Source organism: Bombus huntii, chromosome 12, assembly GCF_024542735.1.
Source record: "Bombus huntii isolate Logan2020A chromosome 12, iyBomHunt1.1, whole genome shotgun sequence".
Taxonomy (NCBI): domain Eukaryota; kingdom Metazoa; phylum Arthropoda; class Insecta; order Hymenoptera; family Apidae; genus Bombus; species Bombus huntii.
In genome coordinates this window covers 700,230-717,594 of record NC_066249.1, presented here as the reverse complement: position 1 = coordinate 717,594, position 17,365 = coordinate 700,230, and the positions used below count along the sequence as shown (strand labels likewise).

General features: G+C 40.6%; 1 protein-coding gene across 2 annotated transcripts in view; it reads right to left on the bottom strand.

Moving 5' to 3' along the window:
• LOC126872117 (protein grainyhead) overlaps nucleotides 1-17,365 on the bottom strand; it is a 162,772-nt gene that overhangs the window by 4,261 nt on the left and 141,146 nt on the right. Inside the window, exons 7-14 of one of the 2 annotated variants that reach the window (XM_050631693.1) lie at nucleotides 11,738-11,997; nucleotides 9,801-9,969; nucleotides 5,620-5,731; nucleotides 5,145-5,239; nucleotides 4,812-4,982; nucleotides 4,505-4,690; nucleotides 2,723-3,175; nucleotides 912-976 (exon numbers count right to left, since the gene is read on the bottom strand). In XM_050631693.1, the coding sequence (XP_050487650.1) occupies nucleotides 912-976; nucleotides 2,723-3,175; nucleotides 4,505-4,690; nucleotides 4,812-4,982; nucleotides 5,145-5,239; nucleotides 5,620-5,731; nucleotides 9,801-9,969; nucleotides 11,738-11,997 (1,511 nt within the window). The remainder of the gene's footprint in view (nucleotides 1-911; nucleotides 977-2,722; nucleotides 3,176-4,504; nucleotides 4,691-4,811; nucleotides 4,983-5,144; nucleotides 5,240-5,619; nucleotides 5,732-9,800; nucleotides 9,970-11,737; nucleotides 11,998-17,365) is intronic. The other variant, XM_050631694.1, reaches the window with a different exon arrangement.

The window sequence follows — 17,365 nt, the reverse complement described above, 5'->3', positions numbered from 1 at the left end:
AATTTTTGTGTTTCGTGTTGAGGGGCAGGAAACAACTCTGTCGCATTCTGTTTGGGCTTGTTTTCGTTTCGTGTGACGATTGATATTTTAAGCAGAGTACGGTTAATGGGACCTTTGGTCGCGTTCGTGGTACGACAGGCTTGGTACTTTCTACACTGAAGAAAAAGTATCTGTCGACCGCATCAACGCCATGGTTCCAAAGTCATCGAAGAGTGAACCAAAGTAAACAGCAAGCAAGACGCTATTCCGTGTAAAAAGGAAAGATCACGTAACCCAAAAAGAGAGAAAGGGGAGAATGAAATAAGAGGAGCACACGAGAAGCACAGCGACTCAAGCGAGCCAAGTGCGTGATGCGTTTGAGAGGTATACAGGCATGCATTGGTCCACTAGACAAGGCGAGGCGTCTAGAGAAGCGAGCAGACAGGCGTGCGTGAGCGGTCGTGACAGAAGAAAAATGAAGGACACGAGAGAGATTAGTGGATTAGTCTGGTGAAGTCGAGGGAGACACACGAGTACTCTGACGTTGAATCAGCGTGGCCGACGACAAGGATTTTACAGGACGAACGAATGGTATGGTGGTGAACAACGTTAGAAAAAGATAAAATAATAAATAGCGACCAAAGATCAGAGCGGTGAGAACAACCAAGAAAAGAAGCGATTATAGGAAGAAACAGAGAAATATACAGGCGAGATAGATAGATAGATAGATAGATAGAGAGACAAAAAGAGAGATAGAAAAATATTATCAAATGCGTTGTATAGGAGATATAGAGGGTGGTGTGTCGATTCCGGAAGTTAGGGAGAGACTAGCAAACCAGGCAATCGGAGAGAGTCAGGCAATGTCACCGTTATGGCATGCACTACTGTGTGGGCGGTGCATGCAAGTAAAGATGACACTCTACTAAACTTACCCCTTTGTGTTTTTGCGATAGAGGTTATTAATACTCGAGGATGCAATTTTGTACTTTGACTCAATCTGTAAAATAGAAAAAAGTAGAACATTAGAATTTTGACAGTGTTTGCGGACCATCGGTCTGGGTACTCGTGCTCGATAACCGAGGAGGTTCTTTTTTTTAGTCTTTTTTCTTTTATTACGACGTGATACGCTTAGTGAAAACGGACAGACCGACAGATATCAGGGATAGAGTAAAGTTGACGGGCAAGATAAAGGACGAAGGAAGCGAAGACAAAATAATGAAAAAAAAAAAAAATAAAGAGAGAAGAAATGTAAGAAACGTAGAGAAAAAATTGCGATCCTCCGTTTCCTGTACATAGATCAAGGAATTCATTGATCAATTTCAACGGGAATTATTGGCTAGCATGATCGGTTTGCCATGGAGAAAGGGAATTACTTCTGTAGAAGCAATGACAAATGTACGATTTACGGAGAGAAAGGAGGACGCGGTAAAAGATAGATTTTCTTTTCCACTTTTTTCTTCTGCCACTTCTCATCGTTATTACAACAATGCGACCTTGCGTACGTCTACAGTTGGTCAATAATGTACAATGTTAAAAAGACAAAAAAAGAAAAAAAGAAATATAAAGAACGGCACCTCTAACGTCGAAACCATCGATCTCGCGATCACAGGGGTTAATGATCCGTGCGCGTGATTCACCGCGCTCCGGTCCGTATTAATTATTGTAAGGATTTTGGAGGAGTGATGCATGCGCATTAATATTAATATCAGCGTAATGGAACGGTGCAACAGGTATTAATAAAATGGTGTAATATGCCCTTACATGCATAGCTAACATTTATACCTATATATTATATAATATATGTATATATATACATATGCATATACATATGTATATATATATATATCATATGGGTGTGTATCTTGTATATCTCGTGTTATTCTCGCGCATCACTCATTATTCATACCGGGGGTACAGGCGTCAAATCGAACATGGCTCCGTGGAAATGTGATAAATTGGCCACGTCAAGATATCGCCGGTTTACGTCGCGAACGTCGAAACGTTCCGCGTGTCGCTTTCTACCCGAGGATTTGTTACCGTGCCGGTTTCGAAACGTACTCGTCGGCATAAATAGAGACAGACGACGAATACGAGCGATATCGCCGCTCACGAACGCACCCGGGCTTAACGTGGCTCACTTATGCAACGTTCCTAGCTGTCATTTCTGCGAGTACGCGGCGTACTCGTGTGATTTTACCGCTACCATTTTCCTGCCCTTTAGGAACCGACCGAGCGTCCACCGCAGGAGCTTCGACGTTGATCGACATGGTTACGATTTGCAAGTATTTCGATCGCTATCTGTCGGCGATTGTATGTATTTTCATCCTTCAGTCATTCCACTGTATCCACGACAAGTTATTGAAAATCCTGGTTGCACAAGTGTGCCGAGAATAAAGTAGACTATAGCGACCTCGTTCGAAGCTTCATTTTCGAAGAAACTGAACCTCAATTTCCAGGAAAGAGAAACCTTCGTCGAGAGACAACTTTCATTCGACATTCTCGACGTATCTCTTTAACTCGGGATCACCTATTCGCCACGACCTTTAATACGTCTTAATGGTACGATTAATCAAATGCAAACCCCGTTTGGTTAAACTTCTCGCGTTTCATCAAGATGAATTTTTTTCATTCGTGGAATGGCTGACAACGAGCAGTGATCTACGTGTGTGTTTTAACTGATAGTGTCGGTGCTACTTGGATAATGTAATGTGTGCTCCATACAAAAATCCTTGACATTTCTTACAGCGTTCAACAGTCCTTGAACAGTCGGAGGTGTGACGTGCAGCGGCGTGTACACGTCCTCGGACTCCTGGCGGACGTACAGCATCACTCGTTCCTCGGAGTCTGCTGGACGTAGATGGGGCGGTTGCTGTTGCAGATGTAGTCTATTCCCAACCCCGGATACCACCGTTCCGGCGAGACCTGCTTGCTGCACTCCCTGCAGCACCGAGCCTTGAAGCTCCTGCACCTGCATCAGCAAGGAGTCCTTCTTGTCGTGCAGGCTAGTTAGATTGTCGGGCGGAAAGTGGTTGTGGAACTTGAGGGCTGGCAAGCTTGGTCTGCCGCAGGCAGGATAAGGGCTGCTGCCCCCTGCCTTCAATCCTCCGCCCTCGCCATTACTCAGGGACGATGTGTCTGTATCGCCACCGCCCCCGCCGCCACCTCCATAGAAGCCCGACAACTCCATCGTAGAGAACTGTCGTGGAACAAGAAACATATTGTATATTTTTTCTATCTCTTTTCGAACGAGCTACTTTCCGTGATACGAGCTACACTGAGAGACAAAAGTATGTATTCTATATCATTAAATAAATTGAATTACATGTAACTGTATATTACGAAATTTATAGTAACAAATGTATACAAAGAAATGTAAATTAAATTATTTGCTAAATTCTGAGAAGACAAGATTCACATAGTGGTAATATTTTGATATTAGAATAGAGCTATTTGTATAGTACTATTAATTAATGTTCATTAATATTATAGTTAATACTCTGTGGGTTTCTGTTTATGACAAATAATTGACTACAATCTATTGGGTGTGGATAATATATTCATTTTGTAAAGAAATCTGTTTCTATATCTCTGCAATCTTTTTTCAAAATTTTTTCAACATATTTCTTTGATGTTATTTGGTACCTGCGGATTAACTTTTGTTTTTGTATACGTTTATTACTGTAAGCATCTGTGTATCATATACAGTTACAGATATTGAAATTTAATAATATAGAAAATATTTGTTTTATTTCTACATTTCAATCGTGTACAAATAATTTTATCTTTCACTATAAATTGTCACATTGTCTATATTGTATCCATCGTTTTCGTAAAGCAAGGTATGTACTTGTTTTCTTAGCCACTTTTTATAGCAGTCGAATGAACTAGTTTTATCTCCTATCGAGCGTTTATAAGTTTTTACTAATTTCAAGTTTAGAGAATTCTATATTTGCCTAAGGTGCTGAATGGTTGACTAATTTTTCGGCTCGTTCCCGGAAACTGTTACGGTTTTTGTTATGGCGATTTAAAAGTTGCGATTAGTGGAGAATTTTGGCGGTGTTGAGAGCAGAGGATTGTGGTGGATACTACGCAGACATATCTGGGGCTGCTTTTCACTGAGTAATTTGGTTAGTTTCGTTTTCGTTTTCGTTCGCGTTCAAAGCCAATTGCAAGCTATTACAATTCTTGCCAGTTTTCGAGGCCTCGGGCTCGAACAAGTAACACGTTCACGGCTTCCGTTGGCGTAGCGATCGCGAGTTAAACTGTGTGTGGGTGTCCGTGAAGGTATTAATGTTCGAGACGTCAGAGTAATGCTTTGCATTATGGTAAAACGAAAAAGTATTTGCAAACTAGATACAATATTCTCTTGATAGACTATTAATTCTTTGAAAAAAGCATGCTTGTCATGCTCGTATCAACATACATAATTTCAAATACAAAAAGAGGAGTAGATAAAAGGTAGGACAAACAGTTATTTGTAAATAGTTCCTTTAACTTCTATCCAATCAGAAGTCTCGACGAGTACCTTGTCTATGGTATGTTCCGCCGGTGGCGAGAAGAGGACGGGAGGTTTGTGAAGATCGACCATGGAGTAGAATTCGCTGCGTTCCGTGACGGAATGGTAGAGCTCGTCCAGCTTTTTCCTACCGGTGGCCGTCATCTTCCTCTTTGCTGCTCTCCTCTCCTCGTCGCGAGTCTTCCTTTCAGCTCCCTGTGCGTAAATAACGCCAGGATGATTCATGAGATCATGTGGTTCTCGTAATTTTGTTCGAATCGTCGATTAAACGACGTAACGAGACTCGAAGGTGTAAGAAGAGAAAAAAACTGGGTACCTTATCGCAGAACACTTTGATCTGGCAATACCCACGATGCGAGGGTGGGGTGTACGTGTGAGCGTGGGGTGGCGGTTCCTCGTACGTGTCCACCTGGATGTGCAGAGGCAAACCTTTTACGCCTTTTTGACTGGAGAAGTCGGTGCTGAGACACTGTACCGCCACATTGATCTGCAACGTAGAGAGTACATGAAAATCATTCGGATAAAATCCAGAGACCTTTATCGTATGATTGTTGCGGTGCATGAATAAGCACAGCTCCATTTAAGTCTCCCATAGATCGTTAAATGCAAATGGAATCTCTTTAATGAATGATGAAGGACTCTCTCGTACCTTCGCCGAGGATTCGAGTGGGTTCCAATAAACGGCGATCGCATTGTGTGCAACTTCCTCTATGCAGCCCACCAGTCCCACGCTGTTCTTCGTGTCTGTAATGGTGTAGATTGTTGTCAGAGTTGCAAATCATTCTACGATGCCTCGAAAGGGCGCGTGATTTTCGTTTTCTTTTCGATTCTACGTACGTAGATACTACACGGGTATGATCAACGATAGGTATGGTTTTGTAATTTAATCTTACCAACCTCGAGGCGATCCCACTATCGAGCGGCTTGCGCAAAAAATATCAAACGACATATGTAAATTATGCAATGCAACAATGTTATTATAGCGTGAGATTTATTTTTCGTTTGATGAATGCGCGAACTGATTAGGAGGTAATTGGAATGGTCGGTACGCTGCTGGGTTATTTGTTCATGAGGTTGGTTTTAATGATGACTGAAAACTCGGTGATTCTGCACGCTTTACTTACCAGCATCGAGAATACGTTGCTTGACAGAATGTTGCCTTCCGTGCCAGAATTGCCACGCCTTAATCTCGTCTTCTGGGCTCTTCTCTTCTCGGAACATCAACATTACCACGCTCTGCGCGACAAAACATCAAGAAAACACTGTAAGTACTTTATTAAGCGAGATACTATAAGGGCAGATGAATGGCTTCCGCTGACGCGTTTACTTTTGTCTTTCTTATCTTTTTTCAGCAACGGGTTAAACAACTTTTTCGCCGTTACATTTTACTAACTCCTGCAATACCTGTTTCTTTATTGCGACTACTCTGAGGATAGAATTTAAGGGTTAGAATAAAGTAGGCATCTTTTTTCAATGACTACTTTCACATGTTTCTTTTTCTTCGTTTTAGATAAATTTAGTTTATAATTCTATCTATTATCGTGTTCCGCAATCCCATTTGACAGGCTCGAATAGTGCGAGGCGAAATCACTGATCTGTTTATAACCAACACTTGATATCTAGAGATCTAAATAGGCACGGAACTGGCGGTAATAATGATCAGGTGTGAGCGGACTCACATTAAGACAGAAGGTGGTCGTTATGGACGCTTGGCGCAGGAATAAGCATATAGAAACACCGTGCGAGCACAAAAGTGACTATAATTTGAAGCTCGGAACAAAAATACGTATTTATTCCATCTCTTCTTCACTATTTCGACATGTAAAGATATAGAACTACCCCTCTTATTTCTCAAGTGGTCTTTATATTACATTAAAAATGAATATCATTGTGTTACATTAAAATTAAATATAGAAAATTTATAAGTGCAAAAAAATTAAAAAATTACATGATACGATATACACATAAAGGAAATAATTCGCGAAAAAGTCAATCGAAAATTCAGAATTTTAGATTCTCGTTGGTGCTATGCAGAAGTGGACTCGAGCGCACACGTGATTACACGGATCATAAATTACACGGTAGCGTATAATTATGTAACACAGATTATAGATTCCGACATGGACAGGCTACAATGAGCGGTTGTGGCTGATTGTGGGAGATTTTTCAAATTATACGCATAATGACGAGCATGACGCGTCTCCCGGTTATCATTTGTCCACAATGATCCGTCGGGTGACGAGACAATACTCGGTCGGTAACGGAACACCGTCGCGGAATCTGCTGACGCATCGGTCGCGCGGCACGCGAAATTCGCGTGAGCGTGGCATCGTTCGCGCGACATGAGGACACGCTCGAGCGAACGACCGCGCGCATACAGGAACGTGTGTATAAATCACGGCGTACCGTATAATCCAGTAGCATAAATTGCACCATTCGACACTGCTAATTCCCAATAAACGACCGTGTATCCCAAGATAACCTTGTTCTCGACGTTTTTCCGTCGGTAACGTGTCTAGCCGAGCGGTCGTGATTCATTGGTAAAAATGTAACGAACGTGTGAGGTGCAATTACTTTGATTAATTGAGAAAGACATAGAGAGACAATTTTGCCGCCATTCTTTTGCACCATTCGCGTCAGCTATCGAGCGACTAATCGAACGACGCCATCTTTCGATTAATATGGTGGTCTTCGATCGTTTATAATGCGTCGCGTCACTGTAATTATGGGTATAACGTTTCGGTATACGAGATTGTAGCTCGAGGGCGCGAGAGAGTTTTATTGAGTGTTAAACATTGCGTGGTAAACTAAGATAGAAAGCATTTGGCGAGTTCATCGTGATTAATTCAAGAGAGAGACGTGTAAGACTGTTGATACCTTTCTCGGTTGTGAGGCTATATAGAGAATTTGAACTTTGCGACTGTAGTCGTTTTTGTTGAAGAATTGATTAAAAAGTGATTGTCGTAAGCTTCAACGATCTTGAGTTTCGTAGATTCTCGAATATTCCAACGATTTATAAACATCGATATTGAGATAGAGTATGCTCGATATAAGGATATAGAACAGGAGAAAGAGAGAAAGATTTCGAGATTTCAACGAAAAATAATAAAATAAACGTTATTGAACTACAGAGATTTAAGAGAATGTTATCATCGAATTTACAATAGAGGACATTGTGGAGTGTGCGTGACCAGTGCGGGCAAATAGAGACCTCTATCGCGTGTTTGTCCAGTTCCTTATTGTCCCGCCGTTTAAGCCACGAGATCAGATAACGTTAACCTTCGCGGACCAGTTTACAACATGTGTCCCCGGGCCGTTTTCGCGGGTTAACGTTTGTACCGTGCGCCGCGTACAGATTGCCGACAAATAATTTAGAATCAGGCAACCGTTCGACGGTGTATCTGTCGGGGGTTGGCTGATGAAAAATCAGCGCTGCTCAGCCGCCAATGATAACGCAGGCTTCACGTGAGCGTGACATCGGCTGCCGCGACAGAAGCACGCTTCACTGCGCAGACCGGTGCGCACTCGTGTTCGCTAGCGACGCCGCCGGTAGGGATTTTTTGTGATTCGGGTGAATGGGCGAAGAAATGCGCTCGTCGAGGAAATACAAGTTTATGGGCGGACTGAGGTTAGCGTAAAATTTACATCGTAAAGAAAGACGGAGAAAGTGTTCGATACGAAAGCAAGACAAGGCATGTTAATAGAAACTATGTACATACATAGTTTGTAACGCATTTTGGAAGATTTTGCATTGTTCCGAATATGTATATGTCGCGAGAGATTCAAATCACTTTGAACATAGTTTAGTACTTGAAACTTTTGAACTTTTGTGTATCGGTTGGCCTTGAAGTTTTGACAGTTTCGTGGCTGTTTTATTATGATATATTGAGTTTAAAAATTGCTTTTATGAAACACTTACAACGTGACTTGTCACGTTTCTCTTCCCTTCATACAAAAAATTTAATACCGATCTTTCAAAACTTTGAAATCTGCCAAAACTCTCGAAGCTTCAAGGACTCAAAAAATCTATCAAGATTCAAGAATCAGGAGCTTTAAATATCGAATCACATTCGAAGTAGAAATTGAGTTTTAAACATAACGAATGGTATACAGTATACGAAGTGAATAGATAAAAGCAAGAACAAGAGAGACAGTGCTACAAGAAAAACGGAGTTGTACGAGACAGAGAAAGCAGAGGGCAGGCTGATCGCCACTGGACATTGACAGAGATAGGAGAGAGGAAAAACAACGGTGCAGGAGTGGATTGGAGTGTAGTAGGAGAAAAGGATAGCGACGAGGTTGTACGTAAGTGCAAATAAAGTGAAATAGTAAAGAGTAACGTAGAGGGGAAGCGAACGGATAAGAGGTGAATTTGTACTCGCGGCTCCCTGTTCGCGTGTGTAGATGTTCGTACGTAGCTGTTTGCTCGACTTACTACGATCGGCTAGACTCTCGATTAGCAATTAACGAGGAAGTCGTAACTTCTAGCGAAAGAGGTAGAGCAAGGGGGGCGGGGGAGAAAAGAATCAGCAGCTTTATCAGAATGGAAATTGCTAACGGTGCGCCATGCTGCCAATTAGAGTCGCGAGAACAAACGACCTCGTCCGACTTCTTCTTTCGATTCTCGACGAGCTGCGCGAATTCTATCTCTAGTAGGAGTCGAAGCGTAATGCTATGCGCAGTCCTAATGCGATTTAAGAGCAATACCACTGCGTTTCGCGTGACGATATTATAGATCGCGTATATTGCACGCGTGTCATGTTATACTTTAGAGTCGCGGGTTTTTTGGCGCCACGTAGCACGGTGTTTTCTGTGCGCCGCCATTATGGTGAACGCTAGGGGGCGATTGTTAACTTTGAAACGCTCGCAATCAAAGGCGCGTGTGTCTTTTTGTTAGTCAATGTTTGTTTTTAACAGCGTCACGTAACATTTTTATTTCAATTTTTTTTTTAATTATATGTAATCTTCCTTTTTACCTTCGGTAACATTACATGCACATGTAATCCATCTGCACCTAATGACATAGCTGCCTTTATACCATTATCGTTTATCGCTAAGCGAAAACATCGCGTTATCTCATAATTACAGCCTGCTTTGATTATATTTTTATTCTACCGATTAAGCTTACATCATTCTGAAGTGACCGATTAACTGATTGAAAATTAAAGTTTTTAAAGTAGATCCGGAAATAAGGAATAATTATGATCCTATTATTCAGTAAATATGATTACTCACGTAATTGATGACAGATTTATGGTAAATATCAAAGATACAAAATTTCCTTTTAAATGTTGCTTAGCATTACCTTAACTGTTTGCCCAGCCTTTAGAGTTGGCTTGTCCGGATCAGGAACGTAGTCCAACGTGATTCCATAGAATTGTCCCTTGTTGATGTATGTGATTCTGTCATCCTCGCGACGCTGCGACGTGCTAATTGGTGACTCCAGGTGATACTTGAACCCATAGGCGGAGAATCTGCGTTCAGACCGGCGTATTATTACAAATTGTTTTTGTATCGATTTGAATAATTTGACGTAGGTATATATTGACAGTTCTAATAACATATTGATTTATCAACGACCGATTGTAAAAAATGTATCAGAATTCGATCATGGCCACAGCGCGTGTGCAAATGGTTTTACTGATTATTTTCTTAAGAAGTCTCTAATCTTCATATATTAAGATATAATTACGGTAACGTCGCTTATAATCAACGTGATGTTTTTTTTCTAATCGGTCCTAGACAAACAGAGAGATAATGAGTTTATAATTATACGACGTTGACAGCGTTATATGGTTTTAATATAATCTTAATTTTAAGAAATCGTTTCTCGAATCCGAATATTTGCGGTTTTCGTCGCAAGTATCCCGCACGAATGACGTCAGTCAGCGCGACGGAACTAAGATGCATCTAATTGTTTTCGAATCTTTTATACCGATTCACGTGTAAACTAGGAAATGCCATGTTTTTCATTACGATCAGTATCTTGAAATCTTCACTTGGCATTTTTAAAAAGCAAACAAATTTCGTGCTCCCTCGAATAAAGAGTTAAAGATCAAATTCAATTATAATTCCGGCTTTGATCGCCAAATTACAAAATTGAAGAGTACTGGGCATAAGTTATATCTGAATATGCTGAAGCAAAATAGCTAAATATATGTATATAAATATATACGTATATCATCGAAAAAAAAAATTCATGATGCAATAAGTTTAAGCAAATCATCTTTTTCACCTTTCAGGACTAAAATTTCCAAGCTATTTTCTAAAACCGATTACGCGACAAATATGTGCCCAGCTACCAGTTTCTCTCGAGACGAGGACGCGATTAACCTAGGTTAGCCACTCTAAATATAGTTGCGCGAAAAGTGAAATAAAAGGCACGATTATCCTTATCCGAGCGAAGCTTTTCCACGGTGGCGGCCTATCGCGCTTACAACCATCGAACTTTCTGCCGCCGACCTATTATCTTTATCTTGCGCGACGACACGCGTCGCGGTTTTGTATTCGCCGCGTTTTTTCCGTTGCATTGGTCATCGGGTGGAGAACAACCGGGACAGTGCGGTGCGTGCGAGCCGATAACCGAGCCTGGCCCGGGTGAACGGCCTGCGAGCCCCTCTGCTCCTGTTCTCCACACCGACGCGCGACGCCTACTTGGTAAGCTTATTACAACTTCTGTGTAGGTTACGAACCAACGTCTTCGTCTGTTCCTAATGTCAAGAGATTCTTTCTACTTGTTTTCATTAGCGGAGGATGATAGCATTCTTTTCGAGCGCGTGAAGAGTTCTAGGGTTTGGCGATGTTTCAAAATGTTGTTGGGGAAATAAATGAGACAGGGGAGATTTTGTAAATTTTCGCTGTCAGTAGACTCTTTAATGTTTTCATTGGCGGAGAATGACGATGTTTTTTTTGAACACGTCAAAGGTTTTAGGGTTTTTGGGGAAATTTTAAGATTGTTTGTAAGATAGGGAATTAGGGAAGATTTTATAAGATTTTATTCGAGTTATCATTTGTACAGCTGCAAACTTTCTGTTCAGAAATGATCGAAGATTTTGCTACATCGTAATGCTACCTATACCAAATTCCTATTGACTAAAATTCATAGAATTCATTTATGGTAATATCTTCCAAGTCTTCTGGGATTGTGAAAAATAGTACGAGTAAAATTTTTAAAATTTGCTTGAACGTAAAAGACGTCTTAGATAATTTTTAAATAATAGAAATGCCATATGAAATACTTACATTTTTGGTATCTGGATTTTGTCCGCGTCGTTTTGTCTGCCGAAATCGTGCCAAGGTCGCGACCTCGGAGGATTCGGGTTAGGGTTCGGGTTGGTCGCCGCGGAGGAAACCAAAGCACCGCGTTGCACTTGTGCTTGTGCATGGCTTTGCTGTAGCTGCAGTTGCAATGGTTGATGGTGTATTACTGCGCCGCTTTCGAGGACAACAGCGGTTCCAGCAGCCGTTCCACCAGGACATAATTCCGTGTAATCGAAGGAGGACTGCGTAAAAAACCCACGTTTTCCATGAGTAATTCGTTAACATATAATCAAATAAGAAGTAACAAAAGTTCCATGGTTGTGTTTAACTGGATAACAAATTTACCTAGTCTGATCATACATTTCCTATTTCCCTTATGGCCAGTATTCGATAATTGCCGGTTTCTAAATAGAAATTATACATCTCAGAAATCTGCCGTGAAACGCTGACAAGCATTCACGCTCGTTTCCTCAATTATTAACCCTTAACTGATAGGGTCAAACGCTGGTTGCATAACTAGCAGCATCCCAGTAACGACTACTCTCTGATGAACTTTAACGAACTACGCTACCACGCTTACTTCAATATTGAGTTAATTTGTCATTTTCAACTTGATTGTAGACCTCTGCTGTGTACATTAATAAATCTCTCCAAAAGTTCAACAATTTCTACAAACCTGTCGATAAGTTAATCTACAAAAATCGTCCGATGAAACCCGTCAGCACTTTGTCCAATTAACGATTATCTGTATACCGAGTTAATTTGTTACTTTCAATTTTGACCATATTCCTCCTGACCATACATCAACGACTTTCGCAAAAAATTGGACAATTTTTCTAATTACGTGACCTACAAAGCTTATTCAGAATCTGTTGGCAATTCTAACTGTTTTCACATACACATGCTTCTCACAATCAGCCGTTTGGTTTCACTGGAAGAAAAGGATCGAAGGCCAGGAGTAGAATAGGCCATTGCGGTCTCGTAAAATTGAGCAGGGCTGGCCGCACGCGCTCCCACCGGTGGTTTCTTAATAAGCGGCCCAACCGAATGGTTTATTCCCTCGTACGTCTTCATGCGAGAATTCTCGACGAACATTGGGTAGGAACGTAACGCGGTTACCGCAGCTCGTTACTCGACCTGATGAACGGCATCGCGGAAGCCATCCATCGAGCCGGGAGAACCGACGAGAAGCCAACAGAACCGAGAAGCAACGAGATCGCGTCTGCCGCGGTTTTTCGCCGACCAGGACAACCCCCGTCTACCTTGCACGTTATCCTGTTGAATCAATAACGTGGTTAACCGCCATCCATAATTAGAAATAATAACATCCCCGCGTTTCCATCCTTATTTCATTCGTTCCACGATTTCTCGACTAATTACGCCGGGAAGCGTGTGCTACTCGAATGGTTCCCGGTTTAATTGAATTTATAGCAGATCCACGAACGAACCAGATAGCAGAGCAAACGATGAAAAACGAATTATACGATCGTACGATCGATCCGCTTTGGAGGCGTTTGTGTACGCGGCCAACGCGATCGATTATCTTAAATATCGTCCGACGATCTAATTTTTTTATGTGTTTTTTTCGCTCGATCGATTCGTTGAATTGCGTTCCAAGGCGGAGTTTTATTAGCGGTCTGTTATTGATCGTCTCTCACTCTTTGCATAATTGCTTAGTATTCACTGATAATTGGTCTTCTACATACGATGTTGGAGCGCGTGTAACGTACACGTCGCCACGTGTTTTTGCCTACAATCGTTCTGCGATATAGATGTTTGATTCTGCGCGATCATGACACGATGAATTCTAACTTGTTATGTTATTGTAGATTGATGATGCTTATACGTTTAGGTATGGGAAAAAGGCATAAAAATGTCGAGGTTACACGGAACAATATATAATATGAAAGAATATGTAACATATCCCAAGTGAAATATACATATTACACTATTTGAAATAAATATGTAATTTAGGTTCAATATCTCTAATTACGTTCATAGAAATGTGAATTTGCATAAACATTTGCCGTGTAATTATGAATATTGCGCTTACCGTGGACAAACAACGTAATTAACTTTTTTCCCGATTTGTCTGATCAGCCAATATATGCTTTATTATCGAGCAACGACTCTTTTTCATCTTTTGTCCTATTCCTTGTCACGATTCGGTGACCAAATCGTGGTGGTTTAGGATTTCTGTTGTTCAATGAACGTCTTAACCCTTTGCACTATGTCGATTGTGACACGACATCAGTTTTTATCTCAGGATCTCCTTTGTCGAGTCCCACTCGACATTCTTTCAGTCTTACCTTTTTTTGTGAAACGTGCGAAAGAAAACCAGGATTGCATTCTGGAAATTGTATCAAGATATATTATACACTTAAAAGGTACAAAATACAACAATAGTGTGAATAAAACCGGTATTTAAGTGAAGTTTCTTCCTTTATTTATTTAAATTGTCTTATTTTTTAGTTCAAGTAAATTTCAAATAAAACACTTAAAAGCGTTGGGAGCTGCTGGTAACAAAATTGAAATAAAATTCAGAGTGCAAAGGGTTAAATGGACGCTAGATTCTTGAACAAAATCGGTACGAATGCAATGGGTGAAATTCTCTAAGATCGCCTGAACGAAAAAGTCGAAAGATTCTGTGAACGATCGTGTTTAAATTCCAAGCACCTGCTTATAATACGAAATTACGAAACGCAGGAAAATGGCTAAATTGTCGTATAGATTCTGATCGTTCGTCTAATAAATACTCTTAATGATCGGTTTAGTGACAGTGATTTTTCCACGTGCGTAAGAGCCTGTCGTGAGATTGATTTTTTCGTTTTTTCCCTTCCCCATCGATTTAATAAGTATTTTTAGTCGTTCATTTATTCTCGAATGGCGAAACAGGTTCAAAATTATGGCACCTTCGATTATCCCCTTTTTTTTCGTTCTGCTCGATATATTAAAACGAGAACTTTCGATTACGAAGAATAGATTGTCACTGAAAGCTGCTCTTTTTTTAATCGTGGACGATTTAAGAACGTTATATTATGCTTCGATCGTAGCATATTCTTTTAATCTTTGCCAGAGTCAATCTGTTCCACTCCATTGGCGATTGCACGCTACTCAAATTATGCCAATAAAACGATCGAATCAGGTGGTTTTAATATATGTTTTACGTAAATGGGTAATCCAAAGAAGCACAAAAAGCTTGCAAATTTTACCAAATTTACGTTCTTCTCCAGACCAAAGTCTTTTATTACATCGAAAAAGGGAAAAGACAAAGACAAATTTCTATGAATTCTATCGAAAAAGTATTCTTTTAAAATTCGTTACCTCGATAATGGTCTTAGTGTTGACGTTTCGACAAAGGCTATCATACCGAGATCGATTTCAACTTAAAAAAAAGAAAGAAGAAATGAAAAGAATTTTGTATTCGTGAAATTGCACATCTGTCCGGTTACCGATGGTCTTTTGTTTTATTGGACGCGTTGGTTCGGTATCTCCGCAGCCCGTAACGAATATTACACGGTACACATGTAGACACGTTGGAACGTCGCGTGCAAGCGAAAACCGTCGGAGATTTAATCCGTAATTACAAGCCTCTCAGCTTGCTGTGTCTAATGCAACGTGTTCTCTTCGCTTTGCTAGCTGGCTCATTCGGCTCTATCGCGGAAATCATTGATTCTCGTCGAGTTTATCCGAAATTACGTTATTCCTGACGCAAGACTAAAACAGCTATCTAAAATCGAAATGAAAAGAGGAACGAGAGGATGCGCTAAAAAAAAGAAGGAAAAGCATACGAGGATTAAAAATCCTATAGAATAGTCTTACATAGTTTCATGAGAATTCTTTGTACATTGCGATATATCCTTCACATATTGCACATCGGAAAGAGACAAAGAAACGTAAAGAAGAGAGAAAAATATAGGATTCTAAGGAGCGCGTAACACGGTACGAAATACATATGAATATTTTAATTAGGAACTTGGCGAGAGATAAACCGGACGAAACGATTCGCTTTTATTTCCAGCCGCGTGCAAGCAGAGCAGAACGGAACGCGTGTGCTTTCTAATTCGTAATGTCAACCGCAATGCTAATGACTTACTCGCGCGGATAAGCTGCCCGTTGCCCCGTCGAACGATTAATGTTTCCGGAAGCGGCCGATTACGCGTGACAACCGAGAGTACGTGGGAGTGATGAATCGCTTATGGTCACGGCGAGCGGGCCGGCGCGGCTTCGACGGCGGCGAAAATTATGCGTCGAGACCCCGAGGGCCTGACAATTTGCCTACGATACGGACGATTCGACGCGGCTCGATTCGTTGTTTCCGCGCGGTTTTCCTTCACACGCGAATCTTCCTAAGGGAACTTGCGATTTTTTCGCAGCGCTATGGCGAACGGTTTCTTGTTGTAATTGTGCGTTCGTGACAGATCTACAACTGACGAATTCACAGCTACTTTGTGGTTTCCGTTTTTAAGAATGCAGCTTTTGAAATCTTTTATTTTGTGGCCGGATAGAAGGAAGATTTTAGAGTGTCGTACTTTTTGTTTGGCTGATGTTGGATTCGTAATGTAATTTTAATCGGAGAAAATTGAATATCGAATACGATATGAATTTGATAGAAATCTGGCCAATGACTTTATAGTGAACGGCTTGGTATAAATGTCTGTGATATCAGCGTGATATCAAAATTATTAAAGAGCTTGTAGACGTCCTCAAAACGTAAAATCAATATTTATTATCGATTTTAAATTATGTATGGTATGCCGATATATACAGGATGGTTGATAACTGGTGGTACAAGCGGAAAGGGGGTGATTCTACGCGAAAAAAGAAGTCGAAAATATAGAATAAAAATTTTTCGTTTGAGGCTTTGTTTTCGAGAAAATCGACTTTGAATTTTCGCTCGGTACGTGTGCGGTACGTTATAACGGATCCCACAGTAGATCGTTGTCTCGATGGAAAAATTTAAAAAAGAAAATAAAAAAAAAATTTTTATTCTATATTTTTTACCACCACCTTTCCGCTTGTACCACCAATCACCAACCACCCTGTATATTATAATTTTATCGGTAAGAAGTGTACTTCACTATCGATAATTTCTATCGATAATCAGCATTAAAATTCCGTTTCGAACTTTCTACGCTTCGACTAAATTGTAACTTGTATCGAAGCAAATATTTCCGATATGGAATCGTATTAATCTAATCGTAGCAATTTGATTTTACGTTGCATGGATTTTTCTACAGCGATTTCCAGTCGAATGAAATAAGATGGAAATGTGGCGGGGGAGAGGAACGTGGCACTTATTACACGATTCTCATTGATTACAAACAAACGTGACGATATTCCTGATAGATATGCGTTGTTGATTATGCAAATCGACCAGTATCGTTACCAAGCCGTGTAGTTCTGCTTCAGAGAGTGCGTAGAAAATTATCAAACATGGAAGAGCTTATGTCTGCATGATGGGATTGCGATAAACGTTTAAGTCTTGTCTAATCAAATGCTGTCCTTCCATTTAACAACTAGGAGGAAGACGGAAGTAATTGGAAAAGAAGAGATGTTTAGAAAATAGAAAAGGAAAGCAGGGTAGGAAGAGGAAAAGGTGTTCGTAGC